General features: G+C 40.6%; 1 protein-coding gene across 1 annotated transcript; it reads left to right on the top strand.

The window, feature by feature from the left end:
- Nucleotides 1-1,827: 1,827 nt before the first annotated feature.
- gpm6ab (glycoprotein M6Ab) lies at nt 1,828-12,947 on the top strand. Its single transcript, XM_068750704.1, has 7 exons — nt 1,828-1,864; nt 8,729-8,921; nt 10,144-10,300; nt 11,255-11,408; nt 12,283-12,359; nt 12,467-12,532; nt 12,795-12,947. Exons 1-7 carry the CDS (start codon nt 1,828-1,830, stop codon nt 12,945-12,947), a joined length of 837 nt encoding a protein of 278 aa, XP_068606805.1.
- The last annotated feature ends 7,088 nt before the right edge of the window (nt 12,948-20,035 follow it).

Raw genomic sequence — 20,035 nt, forward strand, 5'->3', positions numbered from 1 at the left:
AAAAGACTCCTGTCATTGATGCTAAAGGGGGCAACACACGGTATTAGGAACTGGGGCGTGTAAACGTTTAAACAGGGTGGTTTTGGTATTTCCCTTTGTTGTGGTGATTTGGAAATGAGTTCACGCATTTCTTTCCCCAAAAATAAATGGATTCACAGCATCACTGACCATGAGTGAAATATTTTTTTGTGTGTGTGTTTTCATTCATATTCTTGGAGGAGTGGCCACACCAGGGTGTGTAAAATACAAATACAAAACAAAAAGGAACACGCAAGATGACATCAAATCATAGCAGTCTGAAGAAACAAAGCAAAAGCTTGGGCAAAAAAGAAGGTTTTAAGTTGGCCTTTAAAAATGCTGAGAGAGTCAACTGAACGCAGAGGGGGCGGGAGATCGTCCCAAAGCCTGGGAGCAACAGCCTGGAAAGATCGGTCTCGTCTGGTCCGTGGGACCATCAGCAGACGCTGATCCACAGACCTCAAATAAGACTGGATTAGATCACTGATGCTAAGAGGGAGCCTGACCATGCAAGGCTCTGAAGGTTAAAACCAAATGTAAAAAAAACATGATCCTATAAGATACTGGCAGCCAATGAAGCTCATTTAAAACAGGGGATATGTGAGTCCTCCTATTTGCACGGGTCAGAATTCGCTGCAGAGTTTTGCAATAACTGCTGTCGAGACGACTCCTTGTTCAGACATGAGAATAAAAATATTACAATAGTCTAAACGCCATCAGTCAAAATCTGCTTAGCAGTTTATGCATAATTGATGTCAGTGGTGGGAAAACAATAGAATAAAGACACGCCAACCGAGCAAAGACAACAAAGCGGGTGGAAATATCCTGCAAACCTCATTGGTGGACATTTGACTTAGTATGATTAAAAAAAAAAAAAAATGTAACCAATCAAAATTGCCAGGCGTAGTTAACTTATGATGCTCTACCTTTATGCACAAATGCAGATCCAGATCACAAGAGATGAAATAGTACAAACATATTGAACCGGCATCTTGATATGCTTCATCTGTCAGTTGGATGGATTACCGGCATCAATCACAGATTAATTGAGGATTAAATGTGAGAACAAAATGTGGTTAATAATGCTTTGGTGTTCATACACAGTCTTAGATCTTTCACCTGAACTCATGAAAATGGCTGCATTTTTGTTGTTGTTGTTGTTGTTGTGTTTATTTGATGGCCGGCTCGCCAGTGATTTCTTTTAATCATTGCTGATTTTTCACTGAGAGAGAAACTTTTGCTGGATTTTAGGGTTGGGATTATTTTCTTTTGACAGTATTAATGATCAAGCAGTGTTGGCGGTGATGTACGTCCTATGAACGATTTCTAGTTTCAATATGTAATTATGTAAAAATAGCTTTACATTTTGCACATAAAAAGAAATCTGCCATTGGCTTTTGTTGTTTGCCGTCAGATTTGATACATTCTAGATGCACACATTATTCAAAGGTATCCTGTATAGGATATACCGGTACTGTATATATCCTACATACTAGTGTATAGGATATACTGTATATATCCTACATACTGTAGGATTCTGCCCGTAGGCTTCTCTATATCCTACATACTGTAGGATAGAGAGAAGCCTACGGGCAGAATGAGGGAAGAGAGAGCTGTGTTGAAACAGGGACTTCCCTTCGCCTCTATTATCTGCAGGGAGGGAAAAACACTTACACACAGCCTCCTACACACGCACACACACACACACAGGCGGGCGCACACACACACACAAGCACACTGAGCAGAGCTAGCAAGGGTCTTTAAACAGCTTCACAGCAAGAACAGACAAAGGGACTGTAACCTGCCACAATGGAGGAAAACATGGATGAATCGCAAAGCCAGAAAGGTAGGACCGAGTTGTTGTTTTTCTGTCATCAAACGTGCCATTGCTCTGTTCATCCATCCCTCTGAGGATCCTGAGATTCCTTTGTGTGTGCTGTGGGTAGATCGGAGATGGTGTGCATGTCCTGCAGCAAAAAGAAAATGGGCATTTTCTGGTCTGAACATTTGATTCACAGGTTTCCCCATTTCCCTCGTTAAGCCTTTACGAAAAAAAACTGGAAAGACAGTCTGGTTTTAATCAAAAAGAAATTGTGTTTGCCTCTGATAATTCTCAAGATTATGCAAGACTATTTTATGACATGCTCTGATGAACGGATGCAAAACAATTAACACATTGTTTGGTTGCATGGATGGCTGATGATGAGAGTGGGTGTTGTTTTGGAGGCTGGATGGACAGATAGATGGGATGGACGGATGGATGGATGGATGCAGGAGGTGGGAGTGGCAGCGGAGAAGAAAGGGGTTAAAGAGGGTGAAAGAAGTAGGGAGTGTGGGGCCAAACCTTTCAATAAAAACATAAATGTGGGATAAGCGGAGCAGTGATTGTGATCGTCTTTGTCAGGCTCCATTGTTTAAGCGTCACGCTTGTCTGAACGCCTTTCTCTTTCTCTCTTCCTCACCCTCTGCATGTCACCCTAATTATCTGCTGTCTGTGCTGCTACCTACCCTTTCCCTCCATTTTTCTTTCCATCTCTCTCTTGCTGGTCCCCTCCCTTTTTCAGTGTTTTTCTTCATTCATTCTGAGTTGTATATTTTAAAAATGGATTTTCTATATCACTTCATTTCTTTGTCTCAGCAGGCGCCCGCCTTCTTCTGTCTCGCTTTCCCTAAACCTCTATTTTGATTCATCGCTCGGCCACCTCCATCTTGCTCTGCCATTCCTCTCCCTGTAGTCCTCCATCATTCCCCGTCTATTTACCTCTTCTTTTCCTCCATCCATTTCCCCCCTACTTCTAATCTTGCGCGTTGCATTTCAAGGTAACCTCCAGCTGTAATCTTGTGGTTTTCACACATATTCATATTTCTCATTGGATCCTCCTATATTATTGTTGCTGTTAGTCATGAAAATGGGCGTGTCCATTTTCTTTGTCGCACCATCAAATCGCAGAGAGGCGACGATTACACAGATTCAGATGCCTAAAGACGATAATAAAATGATTACTTGCATTGTATTGGTATCTACTGTATGTTAACACCATTATAGAATTGATTTCAGCTCTGTGATAGGTGGATGCATGTGTTTTTTTCGGGAAGGAACCTATTTTAGCCAATCAGAAATCAGAATTTGGAGTCATGATGCTTCAAGCGAACATGATTTTTCAATCCAGACATTTCTTTTCCCTTGCCGCCACCCCCACTCCTCTTGTTCAACCCTTCCATTAAACCTAATTCTCATCACACATCAGTCTCACTCTTTCCATTTCCTTTTTTTAATAATGTTTTTTTTAAATCTAGACATTTAAATTTTTCCGTGCCTACAAGTTGACAGATTCTGATTCTGTTGATGTAAATAGTTAATAGTTTTGTCGGCCAAACTTTAAGTGCCTTCACCTTTTTAGTTTGCAGGACATCCACCCACATCTTTATCTTTTTTTATTGTAATAAATAGGATGAAATTAGCACTTTCTTTTTTTTGTATGAATGGACAGATAATGATAATCATGCAGGAGGTTTTAATTGTTATTGTGATAATATTGATGAGAAAAAAATTATTCAAATGCTTGTTTGGCCAAGTTGTTTGTATGTCAGAGGTCTGATTTAGATTTGCCGCCTTAAAACTTCGAAGAATTGATGGAACAACTGCAACTAAAACTGGACTTGACTGCATGCAACTCTCATGCACCGTTACAGGTATGACCTGGGTCCCCGTCCCGAGGTGTAATAATCTACTTCAGATTTTACAGCCAGAAAGAAAATGTCATACGCAAACAATTCCTCACTTTATATTTTTTGAAATGATGTCAAATCAGAAACACAGTGAACCGGTGTGTATATTGTCACCATATCACCTTTTTGACAAGAGCTATGGCATGTAGGGATGCTATGCCCTTTTAAAATAATCAAGACGGTGCATATCTGGAATCAGTGGACCTTACCTCCTTCACAGCTCTTTTTCTACCAGAGTTTCTCTATCTATCTTTTTCCTAGAAAAAGCAGGTCAATGGCGATGAAAACTGGCTTTTAACAGGCAGAAACCTTGAGGAGATGCAAGACTCTAGGTGGGCGGTCCTCTGCATTGACCTATTTAGGCGAGTGAGTGCAAAAGAGAGGGAAAGAAGCAGAGAGATAAAGAGAGACACTGCAGAGAAACAAAACTGTAGAAATTACAGTTTCCAGTATTTATTCTGAAAAATACTACAATAACAACATTGCTAATAATGCTGACACTGAGAATAATAATGATGATCCTAACAAAATACACAAATATTATTGATATCAGTGGTCGACAGCCATGAACCCAGTAGTAGATTTTTTTAAAGCTTGCCCTCAGGAAAATTTAAGAGGATTATTGCATAGAATTTTTTTGTTTATAAAGAAATACATTATATGCATGATACCTCTACCAAAGATATCATGATTCATTTGGTTAAATTATTTTGTGCAGAATTGGATGGGAAAATTGACTGGACTAACACAACTGATCATTGACGGACATCTGCTTCATATCCATTTCATTAAACTGACCACTAATAGAAAGGCACTTAATAGAGACAATAAGTAAGTCAATACAAATTGATTTATCAGGCCTTGAGAGAGAGAGCGAGAGAGAGAGAGAGAGAGAGGGGCGGAGGGAGGATGGAGAGGGAGGGAGAGAGAGAGAGAAGAAACAGATATTGGAGAGAGAAAGAAGACTCTCTTTTCTCTCTCTATGTAATTTAATTACCTCCCATTGATAAAAAAGGAAAATCATGTTAAAAAATAGGTCCATTCTACTTCCAGTGCTTCCAGTAAATGTATTCAATCCATGTCTGTGTAATCCCATTTCTGAAGAATTAAAATAATCCCTAGTTACCGGGGAGACTTGTGATTCTGCATGTCTGTGATGAGATTTATAAATGTACAAATAAGAAAAAGTCTTCAAGTGCTTTGAGATTTGTTACCGTGTTACCAGATTTCTGAACATGTCTGAAAAATGAAATTATTTTTGCTGCAGCAGGAACAGAGAAGTAATCAGCTGTAGGTCAATAAGGCCTTCTCGTGGTCGTCTGATCTGGGATTATGGATGATGTTTTGCAGGTGTGGAGGTGTTCAGAGTGATACAACTTACCTACCACTAGTCGGTGGCAGCACACTCTGTTGTTTTTACCTCTGCTGAGGCGGGGGTTATGAAATCACCGGCATTGGTTTGCTTGTTTGTCTGTGTGTTATCAAAATAACTACAAAAAATTGCTGAAATTTCCAGACAATGTTGGGACTTTTACCAGGAACAGATGTATGTCTTTTCGTGATGATCCAGAACAGATCCTGGATAATGGATCATTTAGAAATTATCATTAACATTGCATTCAATTGTTCCTCAATATCTTGGTTGATTATTAACCAATGTTTTTGGAATTTGGCACAGTCATGTAGGGTAGAGACCTCTATCTTACCACCAAATTACATCTAGATCAGATCCGGATTGCGGAAACTGTCGCGCCTTTTCTAAAAATGGGGGTACACGTTGCGTTTAACAGGATTGAGGAAAAACTGCTGGATGGATCTCGATGAAAAAAATCTAAAGATGGATCTTGGTCTTACTTACATCCCATCAGATTTTGAGAGCGATCCGGATACCTGTCTGGATACAAAAAAATATGGATTTTCACATTTAACGTATTTTCCTGAGTATACGTCACTCTGCAGTATAAACTGCATTAGTCAAAAAATGCTTCGCACTTTTTCTGAACATTTATTTTGCACAACAAGCGAAAACGAAAAACATTAACATACTGGACACCTAGTCAGTTTGTTGTGTATGCTACGTGTAAATTCAAAATAGTAGTATTATAATTACGTGCAGCATCAAGGAAAAGTATTAAAAATATAATTCCACAGGTTATATTTAATCCATTTCATTAAATCGCTGGAAAAAACATTTGGTAGCTGAGATTGTCGTTTCTTCATGTCATTCAACATGCCTCTATAGACGGCGAAAAGACAACAGGTGGAAATTATAGGCAGGTCCCACATGTGCATGTGACTGCTCAGAGACTCCATGAGGGTGGTATGAGGGCCCAACGTCCACAGCCCAACACCGTGCAGGACGTTTGGCGTTTGCCAGATAACACCAAGATTGGCAAATTCACCACTAGCGCCCTGTGCTGAAAGCAGGGTCACACCGAGCAGATGTGACGGACGTGCCAGAGAATATTTCTCTCTTGTTTAACAGAGCAAATAGCCGCGCCTGCGTGAATGCCATATACAGATGTTTGTGTTTAGCCTGTCCCACTTTTTACGAGATCACTGGGTCTTTCTCGCCTTAAAATCCCAAATATGGAAATATTATGGGGATTACAACATGGCTGAAATTCAGGGCACACACACTCGCAAACGCAAGAATACTCACACACGTACACACAAACATGCACATACACTGTCAGAAACACAACTGTGCATTCATGAGCATTTAGATTTAGATGTAGGACACAAACACAGAGTGTAAAATATCATCTTAGAAACACATTTATGTCACACATTTTTATACTTCTCCTCCCTGGATGCAGCTTCTTAGCAACAATCATTTAATCATATTTATTAAATACTTTTCATTGCAAATCTGCCGCATCTTAAAACGTGCAGCAGAGATTATTTTTGCTTCTACCGGCTCATATTGTGTTGAAAATATATTGACATTGTCCAAACTGAAACGACGATGAGAACGGACTCCGTGCAAATGGATGCTGTGTGAGAGCGTTTCCTCTGTGCACGTGCCTTGATTACTGTGTGTGGGGAAAATGTGCACGAGTGCGACTGTAACGTTTGGAGCCTTGCTGTTTCCATGACAACGCTAAATGGGAAAAGTGGGTCAGCTGGCTCCTGCCCCACCCCTGTTGGCATGACAACATGGCCGGTCAATTAAACCTGAGCAGCACTATGGCAGTCTCAGGCAGTGTACACTCTGGACAAGACACCAGTTTACCGTTGCATGTAGAGAGACATAAAATACATTGTCGCGCTTATTCGTGCCTATGGTGAATTTAAAATAATCAATTCACCCGTACTGCATGGTTTTCGTGGTGGGATAAAATTCCAGGTCCTGTAGATTTCAGCCCAGCACCATCTATCAGTGCTACCCACTCCGAGAGCGCAGACCTCCGCCAAGCAGCTCATTCCCCTTTGTAATTGGATTTACACCATCATCATGGTGATCTGCATCAACCGAAAGGTTATAAATGGTATCTTTATACAGGTGGAGTTGGAGCCATCTATAACTCAGAACTCCAAATATACCGTCAACCTAAATTAAACTTCACCTTATTTGAAAGTCATATTCTTAGTCTGTCACTCCCAGCATGGAAATCAATCCAGCCAATCCTGATTGTTATAGTTTAACATCCTCTGGGCCCATAATCTGATTTTATTTTCTGCTAACACTGGTAGCATAACCTCCCTCTTCATCTGGTTATTCATGTTATACATATATGTCAGTAATCCCTCTCTCTCCCCTTTAGTCTTGTGCTCTCTCTCCCTCTGATTGTCCCTCTTTCTTTCTCTCAGTTTGCAGGTCCTTCTATTAGTGGTGCTGCAGAACCTGGACCTGTGGAGGTCAACCCTGATGTTCCTATCACTAGCATTAGCATTTACAGTTCTATATAGCAGCTCTTTAGTCAGTAGCTTGTTCAGCATTATACTTTTGTGTGCTCCTGCTCTCTGTCTCTCTATCACTCGCTCTCCTTTTTGTATTTGACTCTCCTCCTACCTGTCCTTGTCTCTGTCGCTCCTGCTTGGTCATTGTCTCTCTGTCTTTCTACCTCTCTCTCTCTCTCCTTCTCAACCCAGCCGGTCCAGACAGATTCTATCCAAGGTTTCTGCCTGTTCAAGGGAGGATTTGCTTTCCTGGCACCAAAGGGCTTGCTATTGTGGTTCACTGTTTTAGTTGTGCCGCCCCACAACTTGTAATAACTATTGAACGATTATTACACCAGTATCTACTCGCACACATTTGTTGAAGTTGTCCTCTCAGTAATTGTTTCTGTCCTTTATGTTCATGTTTTTTCTTACATAAAGATCAAAGTTCTTGTCTTTTAATGCAGGTTTCTTGGTCTCTCTGTGCCGAAGCAGTTTATTTTTATTTTTTTACCTGTAAATAAAATCATAACAGATTTCATTTCTTAACATTTACTAGTTTAGGTAATTATTGGGATAAGGGCTTCGAGGATGCCCCTCTTTTTAAAGTGGCACGTCTTACGTTATCGTGATGTTTGTGATTGTTTTTTTTTACTATCAGCTTTCAGATTGATTTGAATAGTACATAACATTCAGTTGAGGGCAGCAAGTTGGTGTAGTGGTTAGCGCTGTCACCTCACAGCAAGAAGGTACAAGGTTCAGATCCTATCTGTGTGGAGTTTGTATGTTCTCCCCGTGTCCGCGTGCATTTTCTCTTGGTTCCTCCCACCTCCCAAAAACATGCGATTTAGGTGAATTGGCTACTCCAAATTTGCCCGTAGTGAGTGTGTGTGGGACGTGCTGTCTATGGGTGGTGGCCTCACATGCGGGGTGTACCTTGCCTCTCGCCCATAGCAAGCTGGGATAGGCTCCAGCACCTCCCATGACCCGCAAAGCGGAAGAAAATGGATAGAACATTCAGGTGACTGCTGTATAGCATCGGCCGAATATGGTAAAGGTACTTCCAGCCTTTCAATTCTGTCTTTCTGTGTATGTTTAGGTTGTAAGGAGTGCTGTGAGCGGTGTGTGGGCAGCCTGCCGTGGGCTTCTCTCATCGCCACCGTTATCCTCTACATGGGCGTGGCCTTGTTCTGTGGGTGTGGCCACGAGGCTTTGAGCGGCACTGTCATCATACTCCAGAACTACTTTGAAGTCATCAGAGCTACAGGGGACACACTTGATGTGTTCACCACGTGAGTGACTAACATCTGAGGTGAACAGACCACACCTGTGGATTTTCATGAATTAACACGAGAAGAATTAAATTAAAAATTTCTCCAAGTCATGGTGTCAGCTGACTCAGGTGCAGTAATCGTATACGTGCACTACTTTGTGAAGCATCAGCGAGCAAACCGAATTTGACACTTCAATAATTTCAAAAATACTAAATATAACTGAAAATGAAAAAGTGTTAAAGTCATCCCTGACAAGAATTTACCTCTACTACGTAAATACATATACAAAAAATATATATAACGGACAAAGAGCGTCCCAGACGAATTTTCCGCTTCACCAGTTGGCCGCAACTTTACCACGACGGCGGGGTCATTTTGGCAGCAAAATTAGACCTGCTCAATATCATTATGGTTATGTGATTAGAATGTTCTTTAATAATAATAATAAAACTAACAACAAAAATACAACACTCACAAAAAAACATGCAACGGTCTGTCGTCAGGAACAAACCGAAAAACACAACCAAAGAAAACAAATCATCAATCAGGCTGGGCGTCAGAATAACTACAGATGGAGAATATATGGAGCAAGGATGGCCTTGTTGTGTACTGCCAGCCAATCACAGCTGCAGCACATCTGAAATGAAGCAGGGAGCCGATCATAACCACATCAGTCAGGGTTAGAATGTCTTGTTTGATTGGTGCAAAACTTCCTCCATTTTTTTATTCTGCAAGTCATAAAAACAGATTTAGACAAAATCAGAATTAGACAAAATACATTCACAAATACATCCTTTAACCAGTCAATTCTAGCTAAGATCCCGTCTTATAGCTCTTATTATTAAGGCAGGTAGCCAGTCATTCTTCCACACTAATAATAAATGTGGTGGCCAATCTAATTTTAGCACCCCGCCCACCCTTTCTAAAAACTTCTCAGTACATTCTATGCACTCAGGGTTTCAATCTGTTTGACTCCGCTTTGCGTGTGAATGACTGCACCTTTGGAACATGTCCCTTTCATACCCAATTCTGATATCAGTATTGTGACATAGCCTGCGAGCAGTGAACCCCCCCCCCCCCCCCCCCCCCCCCCCGATTGTTTATGGCAATTAATAATGATAATGTAGCTGAAGACTCAAACTAAGTCGACAGGTCGCACTCCAAGACGCAGTCGAGCTTGAAAACAACAACTGCTCATTAGTGACTGACTCCGTGAGAGTTTTGTGTGTTGTCTCCACAGTATTGACATCCTGAAGTACATCATCTACGGCCTTGCAGCGGGATTCTTTGTATTTGGAGTACTACTGCTGGTGGAGGGCTTTTTCTCCACCGGAGCCATCAGGGATCTCTACGGAGAGTTCAAGATCACTGCCTGTGGACGCTGCCTGACCGCATTCGTAAGAAACCTTTGTTAACAGCTGATTTAATGGGAAATGTGTCATGTACCGGTATCTTAAATTATACTGCCGAAACTACTGTTGTGTCAGTCGCACTAATTCTGCTCTGCTGCTATAAATAATCAACAGAAGACTAATCCACTGCAAAAGTTTCTTTGGCAAAAATAAAAACGTGATGTTTCCAACTATCTTACATAAAAGTAACTATTAAAAACTACATTGAAGAAAATATTTTCGAAATGAATGAGCTGTTGGTAAAAATTGTATTATATAATTAGTGCCTTTAATTGGGATTTACATTTTCAGTATCTTAACTACTGAGTTTGGCGTCAAGCAAGTTTTGAAAAACGTTATCCATTTTAAGAGCGCTGGTATAGTTTTCAAAACTTTTAGTAGTATAGCCCCCCCCCTTGGGTGACTTCATCAAACTCCGCTCCTCTTGCGGCCCTGCGGCCAGAACCGCCCGAGCATCTGACCGAGGTGACTGTGATATTCCGTACAGGCGCACCACCGTTGGCCGAATGGTTTTATCTGTCAAGGGTGGTAAATTCTGGAAAGCCATACCACCCACCGTTAGGGAATGCCCCATTTTTAGCACTTTTAAAAAACCTGCCCTCAAAGTTCTTAGTTCATGTGTGGCCACTGAAACATTGTGTGAACGATACTTGGGAAAATTCAGCAATTTTAAATGAAGAGTTTTTTAAAGCTGTTTAAATTAAATGGAAAATACGTTTTAGAACAAGTCACTGTATAAATATAACTATTTCATTCATTTTTTTTAGCCACCTGGCTGTACGTCACTGATATATAGTATCGATATAATTCATAAGAAACAAATGTTAATGACATAATATGACACAAAGGTAAAAAAGGGAATCATGCAGCTCTTTGCATGCATTCAATAGCCCATCATTGGTCTGTGGCACATCTTAAGTCTTGTCTCCGCTTTGACAGCTGATGTTCTTGGCCTACCTGTTCTTCCTGGTGTGGCTTGGAGTGACTGCGTTCACCAGCCTTCCAGTCTTCATGTACTTCAATGTTTGGTCCATGTGTCAGAACACGAGCTCAGTGGAGGGAGTCAACCTCTGTCTGGACCTGCGTCAGTTCGGTATGTACCGTGACCACGTGGCATCGCTCTACACTGGATGGATGGATGCACAAAATCATAGATTTACTGTCGCAATGTGTAACGGCTGCTCTCTGTGGAGCTGCCTGGTCACACGTCAGTTTCACATCAATTCAGTCGATAGAAAAGCGTGGCTGTCTCTTGGCTTTCAGGGTCCGAGCGTGGTTTGATTAAATGTTTAATCTGTATTTTCTGTTTTTGGGTGATGTATAAATAGCTTTCTTGAAAATGAAGTCCAAAATCACTTTCACAAGACCTACATGTTGAAATAAATCACATTGTCTGACCTTGAAATATCTTTAAGCAATTACATGACATAAAATTGTGTAAAATTACACATTAACTGAACGTTTGATCTACTGTATGGTAAAAAGTCTCGGTGTAATCATTCATTGTGTGCCCAGCGTTGTTGTTATGAAAATACTACTCATTCTATGTCTACACTTCTGCACATGCCTGCAATGGACGCAGCAGTTCCGCTAACAGTCCTGTACACCATGTTCTTGTTTTTTTGCCCCCATCAAAAACACATACAAAGAGCTATTTTCATGCAGCACTGTCCAGATTAGCAAATAAATTCGTGCATGGCATTTAATTTCCATACGTGTCAATATTTAAATTTGGTAATTTTGTCTACAGAGAGTATTGAGAAAGTACACTTGCTCATATTGTTCTCAGTAGTTCTCAGTAGTCATCACTGCACTCACCAGTTGTCAATCTGTCATTTGATTTAAATGTACTCAGAATCTGTGTCATAGATTTCACTTTGCTTTATTTATAAGCTTTCTTGAAAACTACTGGATGGGTGAAGTGGCTGCTCATTTGAAGAGCTTGTTTTGTTGTTGTGGTTTATTAGGAGCTGTGCCCATCTCTGAGGAGAGGAAGGTGTGCACAGGATCTGAGAAATTCTTCAAGATGTGTGAATCTAATGAGGTAAGAGGAAACCCGAGGGGACTCGTTGCTTTCTTGCCGTTTAGTTTCGTGTTTGAAGTGACAATTCCCATCACATTTTCAACAAGGATGAAACTTGTGTGTTACAGCTGGACTTGACTTTCCATCTGTTCGTGTGCGCATTGGCAGGAGCCGGAGCTGCTGTAATTGCCATGGTGAGGGTCATTATCAATATGTATGACTGGCAAATGGGTTTGGAAGTGTTAACTGGTACTGATTGCCGAGGCCTTCAAAACAAAGGTCAACCTGAATTGCAAAAATGAATATATAGGAACACATTTTGTCATTTTTGGTCGAATTACATTAATTGTTAAGTTAACATCTGACCTAAAGGTGTGTGTAAATGTGCCGTGAACAATCGAGCAATCAGTTTGTCTGCTATCTCCATCAACGCTAATTATTGTTCTCCTCTCTTAGGTCCATTTCCTGATGGCTCTAGCCGCTAACTGGGGCTATCTGAAGGATGCCAGCCGGATGCAGAAATATGAGGACATCAAGTCAAAGGAAGAGCAGGAGCTGCACGACATCCACTCTACACGCTCCAAAGAACGCCTCAATGCCTACACATAAACGCACGTCCACACGAAATGACGCAGACACTTACCTATCAGACACAAACACACACACATACAGTACACACACACACACACACATAGACGCATAGACACACAGGGCCTGACACAACCAGGAGAATATCAGAAACAAGCAGCACAAGCACACGTTCAAAGACATAAATATCAACACGAGTAGATTGATTGAAAATCAACAATGAAATGATGAAAACACAGACACCATCATCGTCCTTGTGTTTGCAGCAAAGGATTGGCTCAAGTGATCTACAACACTTCAAATTGTTGCTCCTTATCTATAATCTAAATTACCTAATCAGTGCTCCATGATGTCACCAAAACTCAGAGCTTCAATACATGGTCACTTGATTAGAATTGTAAAACAAAAACAGATCAGATTTGATCTGCTTATTGGCGCCATCGGCCATACTGACCACCGCCAACATTCACTCACTACATTCACACAGGCAATGTGGGTGAAGTGTCTTGTCCGAGGACGCAACGACAGTGAACGCATGTGCCGGAGCCGGGAATCGAACCGCCGACCTCTCGACCACCTGCGTCACCGTCACCCCCCGAATATATAAAATATGACAATAACATATAAGACACCTTAAAAAATACAAAAAAAACCCAAACAAATAAACAGAAGAACGTAAAGAAAAGTCACATTTGAATTTACTTTTTGTCCTGTAGTCTTAAGCGTCTCATCAGTTTGTCTGTGTTTTGACCCGACGCGCTGCTTGTTTTTAAAAAATACCAATATTATCCTAAAAGCTGCGTCACCGTGCTGCACAGAGCACTAAAGCCAATAATCTTCAGCAGACACACACGAGAGTTTGGTGTCTATGAGCTCATCCAACAGGACAAAGTCACAATGTCACAAAACAGCACACACACACACACACACACACACACACACACACACATTGGTGTTGTGCAGACAGTGGTTGTATGGTGGTGTCATGTCATTTCGCCACATTACGATGACTGGCATTGCAGAGAAATCTGGTCCCAGAGGAAATGTGTACGTCCCGGGTAGCTTTGCTAACTTGTCCTTCCCTCCCCTCCGTTTCCCCTTCTCTCTTCCTCCAATCAAAGCATTCCTCTACTCTGACCTTCTCATCGTGAGTCCAGTTTCATTAGTTGTCCCGTATATTCTAACTACACATTCCAAACAGTCTGTCCCGCAAGTCGCCCTGTTTATCTTTTAAAATGATACACAGGTTTAAGATCCATGGATTGATTGATAAAATATGCAGATTCGATACCACAATTATAAATTTTTTTATTCCCCTAATATTACTTGCATTACATATTACAGACTCTGGCTCTTTCAGTGTAAAAGCATTTGACGGCAATGAATTACAAGGCAATTTCAAGCAACTAGTGAAACTAGGCTTTGTTTGATTTACCCCTCATGCCCAGTTTGTACAAACTTGCGATTTGTCCTAACAGCACATCTTAGCAGCACAAAAGTCTTTTTGACATGCATCGTGTTCTCAGCGGTATGAAAAGTTCTGTTTTTCTCACTTTTTTTTTTTTTTTTTTTTAATTTTTCCATATTTTTGTCAGTTTGATGCATAATTTTAGCATTGGGGTATTTAAAGGGGTAAGGTGTGTGTGTGTGTGTGGGGGGGGGGGGTGGGGGGTTGTGTCACTTTCAGATTCTGCATTTCAGTACACACACATGCATACCAATCACCAATCATGTTTTATTTCTGTACGTTCCTTTCTTACAAACAAAAATACCATGCACCTGTAGGTTGACGATAAGCGTGATGAACAGACTGCTGTGAATATTGGGTGGCGTATTGGAGGCATGGCATCTAGAGTATGGTATGTGAGTATCTGAGGAGTAAGAATGGTACTTTTACTGTTTTTCTTTTAAAGATGACATGCTGAAGGAATTCTACTCCCATTAAAAGATGCAGGGCATTAACTGAAGCACGGAACGGAATTGTTTGGATTTCCTGGCTCATCTTTGTTTTCTCAATGACCAAATCGTGGTTTACTTTTTTTTCGGATGCTATTATTTAAATGTAATTATTTTATTTATTATTCATTATTTCATCGTGATTTTCGATTTGTATTACTTGTTGCTAGGAGAAGGTTTGACTCATTCGAGTTAGAATGCTAAAAATCACTTCCGTGACCTCAAACATGGATGTCAGTCAGGAGGCTGAGTTTGTATTCGACAGTATGTTGAGTATCTATAAAATATTAGTATAGTACCGGTACAATTGTCTATCTGCCAGTAGAGATGCCTGAGAGGAAAAACATGTTGTCTTCAGAGTAATGACTGTTGCAATGATGACGATGATGAATTCAGCCTGTATAGGTCACAGCTTTCTCACAAACACACACACACACACAGACACACACACTCCCACCACCATCTCTCTGAGCCATAATCCTTTCACCGATAACATTTCACTATTTTATTTTGAACTTGAACTTTTTTGAAACTTCTTCAATGTAAAGTCATTTAATTTTGAAGAAATGTGTTGTTGTTGTTGTTGTTTTTTCATTGTTTGTGGACAGTATTAAGCACTGTACCTATTCTGTACAAAGATATACATATATGTGAAACAGCCGTGAGAATGATTTCTAACTGGCGAAAGAGTCTGGAGGAGGTGGCTCAGTCCCAATGTCCTGAGCTTTCTCTCCTGAATCGAGCTGCATTCACACGGACATGAAAGACAAGTCCGTAAACAGCAAACCCCAAATACAAGCGTATAAGGAGCAGGCTTATGAAAGCAAATGTAAGCCACATATCAGTGAGTAGATTTCCCCACATATATCGTTTAGTTTAAAGCGGTTGTAAAACTAATAGGTCCCTTTGAAAAATAGGTCAAACTTGCTGCAAAACATGAATAGTAATTTAAAAGGCACAAATGTGAGTAACGTGAACGGAGGATCATAATGAGGCCCATGTGAATTATTGCCCTGCATACGCAATAAGGATGCTCTTATTCCAAACCACTGGGAATGGATACGTTTCCAAGACAACGTCAATTAAAGCAGTCTTTTCTTTGTGTCGTGTAAATGCAGCTGAATTTGCCGCCTCCCGTCAGTCCCGGGAGACCCCCCCCCCCCCCCGCCAGACTCATGTCCTGTTCAGGTATGTCCCGGCTGCATACAGTCAGTATTTTTAAGGGTCTAGTTTTACAGTAACAGTATTTTATCATTTCATTGCCTGACAATGGATGTCTTGTCAGTGTTTTTAACCTCAAACAAGAGAAGAAGAAGAAAAAAAAGACGTTTTGTGCACTTATTGACCATTGTGAGCTCTTGTCTCTTATTCTTGTTGTGTAAGTGCATTGAGATTCCCGTTGAGGGATCTGTGTATAGTCTTGCAGCATTGGCTATAACCTGAAGAAATAACAGTGATGAAAATTAATGAATTCATAATAACGAAGATGATCTTATACTAGATTTTAAAAAAAGATAGTGAATCTTGTTGTTGTTTGTGGCATGGTTATGCGTTTAATGGTCAGAATTTTAACGATTAAAATAAGACAAACAAATATGATTTCCCATTGGCGCCGTTCTGCAGTTTTTGTTTCATTTGCCACTTTCAGTGTAAAGTATTGCGGTTCCTGTCGCTTCAAGCTCGCTTGCTCTCTCAGCCGCCGGAGCAACATATTGTAGCAGTTTAATTAAATCAAGACCAACAACCAATCCATTCCCATGACTTTCTGACATACAAGCGCATGAATCTATGATGGCAAGTCATACGTGACGTGATCATGATGTTCTTTATCGTGTTATCGTCATCAAACGGACACACAGACTGGCCGTTTAAGCTACCGTTACACCGTCCCCAGATTTGGATGTGCAAATTCAATAGTTTTTGTTTGCGAATACTATTTGAAATGAAAATATTCTGATTTTCTGTGTGCTCAAAACAGCCCACATATGAACACAAGAGTCACCGATGCATAAGTAGGGCTCCGTGTAACCAAGCAACAAGCACAGTCCTCCTAATTCAGGCTGTTTCCAAGGCATATTTAAGCCAAACAGTCAAAGTGACCAAGAATCAATGCTGCTTGTGGGCTGCAGTGACTAAAGACGGACAATTCAGAGACCTACTTGAAATAGATCGGTTTCACATGACGGTCAATATCAAATTAGATCATTTATTTTGCCGATTGGTGTAAATGTAGCCTAAATTAAACCAAGTCACGTGAAATCTGATATGTAGTGTTTTAACAGCCGTCCGGGCCAACAGCCAATGGAATCAAGAAGAGGATGTGAGTGGCTTTCTGTTCTAATTACTCTCCTCATTTACGCTCAAACCCAAATGTCCAAGATGGAAATGTGCATCAACCTGTTCAATCCTGTGTCTTGCTTGTCTGTCCACTCACCAAGGCTGAGCATGGATCGGATTAAACCTGAGTGCTGCACAACAGCGGGACAAATTAGATCCTCAGTTCGAGTCTATCATGAACTGAACCACAGATCTAAAAGCTGATGATGTCATTCCACATCCTAAAAGTCATCATCACGTTTTTGATCCATGCATTGCCAGGTTGGACATTTTGGACATTGGGAGTATTTATTTAATCTATTTTTTTGTTTTTTCTATTAATCCATAGTTAGATTGCCTTGTATCCATATAGATTGCCTTGTTCTTCACTCTAGTTGCTTAGTAGCTGGCGTTATTGGATTCACTCCTTCATTTTTTACATATCTGTGCCAGTAGCTTCGGCAGACAGTGGCTTTTTTATTTTTATTTGTAAAGACATAAACTTGCTTGCATATACAAATAAAATAAAAATAATACACTTGTGGACTTGTCAATAAGGGAACGCTGTGAGTTTGCGTCTTCATTTCACATAACAATCTTGTATTTTTGTGGTTGATTATATTAACATGTAGGTCAAACCAATGTTCTCAGCTTCATACAGTTTTCCTAATGATTTAGCATATAAATGTCAGGTTCTTCACAGATAACTGCAAATAGCAATAATATGTCTGTCTAGGTTGCAATGAAATCCTGCAGTATTTGTGCAGACTATTCGCTGGTGTCCATGTCACTTTAACTGCACTGGCAAAATCTGTGATTGATACGCAGGTCAGGACTTTAGCTGTACCTTCAGTACAGCGGAACCTCTGTAGTCGAACAACTTGGTATTTGAACAAAACAAAAATATGGAGTATAAATTGCCTCGGAAGTCAAATAAATGTTCGGAGTTCAAACTAGTGGAGCCGAGGCGAACCGAAGAGGTGCGAACGAAGGCGGAGTCAAACCAGAGTCGGTTCAGTTTGAGTCGACCTGCCATGAGAGGCAGACTGTGCAAATGTTTCGCTTTGTTCTCTTTAGCTTTTTAGTCATGGAGGCAGGAGTAATACTACTGGAAAAGAGAAGAGGAAAGTAGAGAACAACTGTTGAATTGAAGAAGTGCTGCAGAACGGTATGGAGAAATTTACCATTTGGACTTTTTCTTAAGAGACCTGAGCGAAAGAGAAAGAAAAGGTAAAAAAGAAAAACCCAGGAGGACAGTTGCCCTTCCTTTCCAAGGAATGACCCGCCCCCTTCCATCCCAACCCCACAGCTCAAACGGTATGTAAAAGAGTGAAATTGGGTTAAATGCACTTTTGCTATGCTTTTGTTTATCGACCTATTTACACTTTTATGTGTTTATCTGTTGTTTAAATAAACATAGTTACATATTAATGTAACTGTAGGCAGGTAAATGGGAATTAATCTGGTTTGTAGGAACGGATTCATCGAGTTTCCATTATTTCTCATGGGTTTTCGAAAAAAGTCGGTTTTCAAACAGTGGAACGGAACAAATTATGTTCGACAACGGAGGTTCCACCGTATTTGTTTTCTGTATTTCCTTGACTAGGACATCTGATCCAAATAGATGTCAAGAAATGTGATTCATGGTCATTGAACACTGCATATTCAGTGCATTATGAGGATCAAATCATCGCCTTAAAATGACAAGATCATTATTGGTTTGACTCCCAGTAAACACAGCAATGTTTTCCTTCTCTCTCTCTCTCTTACTGAAGGGATGACATCCCCCACACCAGTGAAACCTCTCTACTGTAGTAGATCTACGTAGTCCACAAAGTGGAATTCATTAACGTTCAGAGCAGTTGCATCATGGGACGCCTGAGCATGACGTCCACCGTAGAATCCCAAATTCTCCAACAACCACTGAGTCAGGAACTCGCCCACAGATGCACTTGTTGGCACTGTGATCAGAATCTTATGTTGCTCTATCAATACTTTGGTCTAGGCATCACTCGTCTGGAAAACCAGCGTCATCTGGTGGAGAAGATGAGCAGTACATTTACACCACAGTGGTAGAAACAATTTAATTATTGTAGTTTTAATGATTTTTCTGACGGCTGTATATGTGACAGAAATAAAATCTATGAATACAGTGGTTTATTTAATGTATTTTTGAGTAGATGTGTTTACCTCTTTAAACACTCTCTTATGTACATGCTGTCCACTAACAGTAATACTGTTATTCATACAATTATCATTTGGAATACTCTGCTCACGTATCGCGTGGCAAAGACCATGATGGTAATCGTCCAGGCGATGTGTGTGACTTTGGGTTACAAAAAAAAACATGTGACAAATGATAAATAAAAAGCTTGGGCCTGGTTACCAGAGGCCGCTCAGAACAGTTGGACAGGATTTACTGCGAGAAAGCAAACTAGAAAAGCACTCAGAGAGCGCAGACCTCCGCCAAGCGGCTCAGTCCCCCTCATAATTATAGATTTACACCGTCCACATGGGGATCTGGATCCAAACCATGAAATATTGCTCACGGCTTTGCTCATATCTCGGAAAAGTTCATCTGTCAAAGTCTATCTCTGTCTATCAGAGCAAGCCAAAGCTGTGGCAGCAACAACCGAAGCTGCTGAATTGACTAACGGTGACGTTTTTAAATATACACTTCAGCTTTAAATTAAATTATTTTCTCAAATATTTTTGAAGAACTGATGTCAAGCGTTAATATACACGACAGACATTATCTACAGGGAGAGGCTTTTCAGCTAGAATAGAAAGACTGTTGTATTCGGCTTCCGGCCTACGAATCCATTTCTCTCATCTCT

This window comes from Brachionichthys hirsutus, chromosome 17 (genome assembly GCF_040956055.1).
Source record: "Brachionichthys hirsutus isolate HB-005 chromosome 17, CSIRO-AGI_Bhir_v1, whole genome shotgun sequence".
Lineage (NCBI taxonomy): Eukaryota > Metazoa > Chordata > Actinopteri > Lophiiformes > Brachionichthyidae > Brachionichthys > Brachionichthys hirsutus.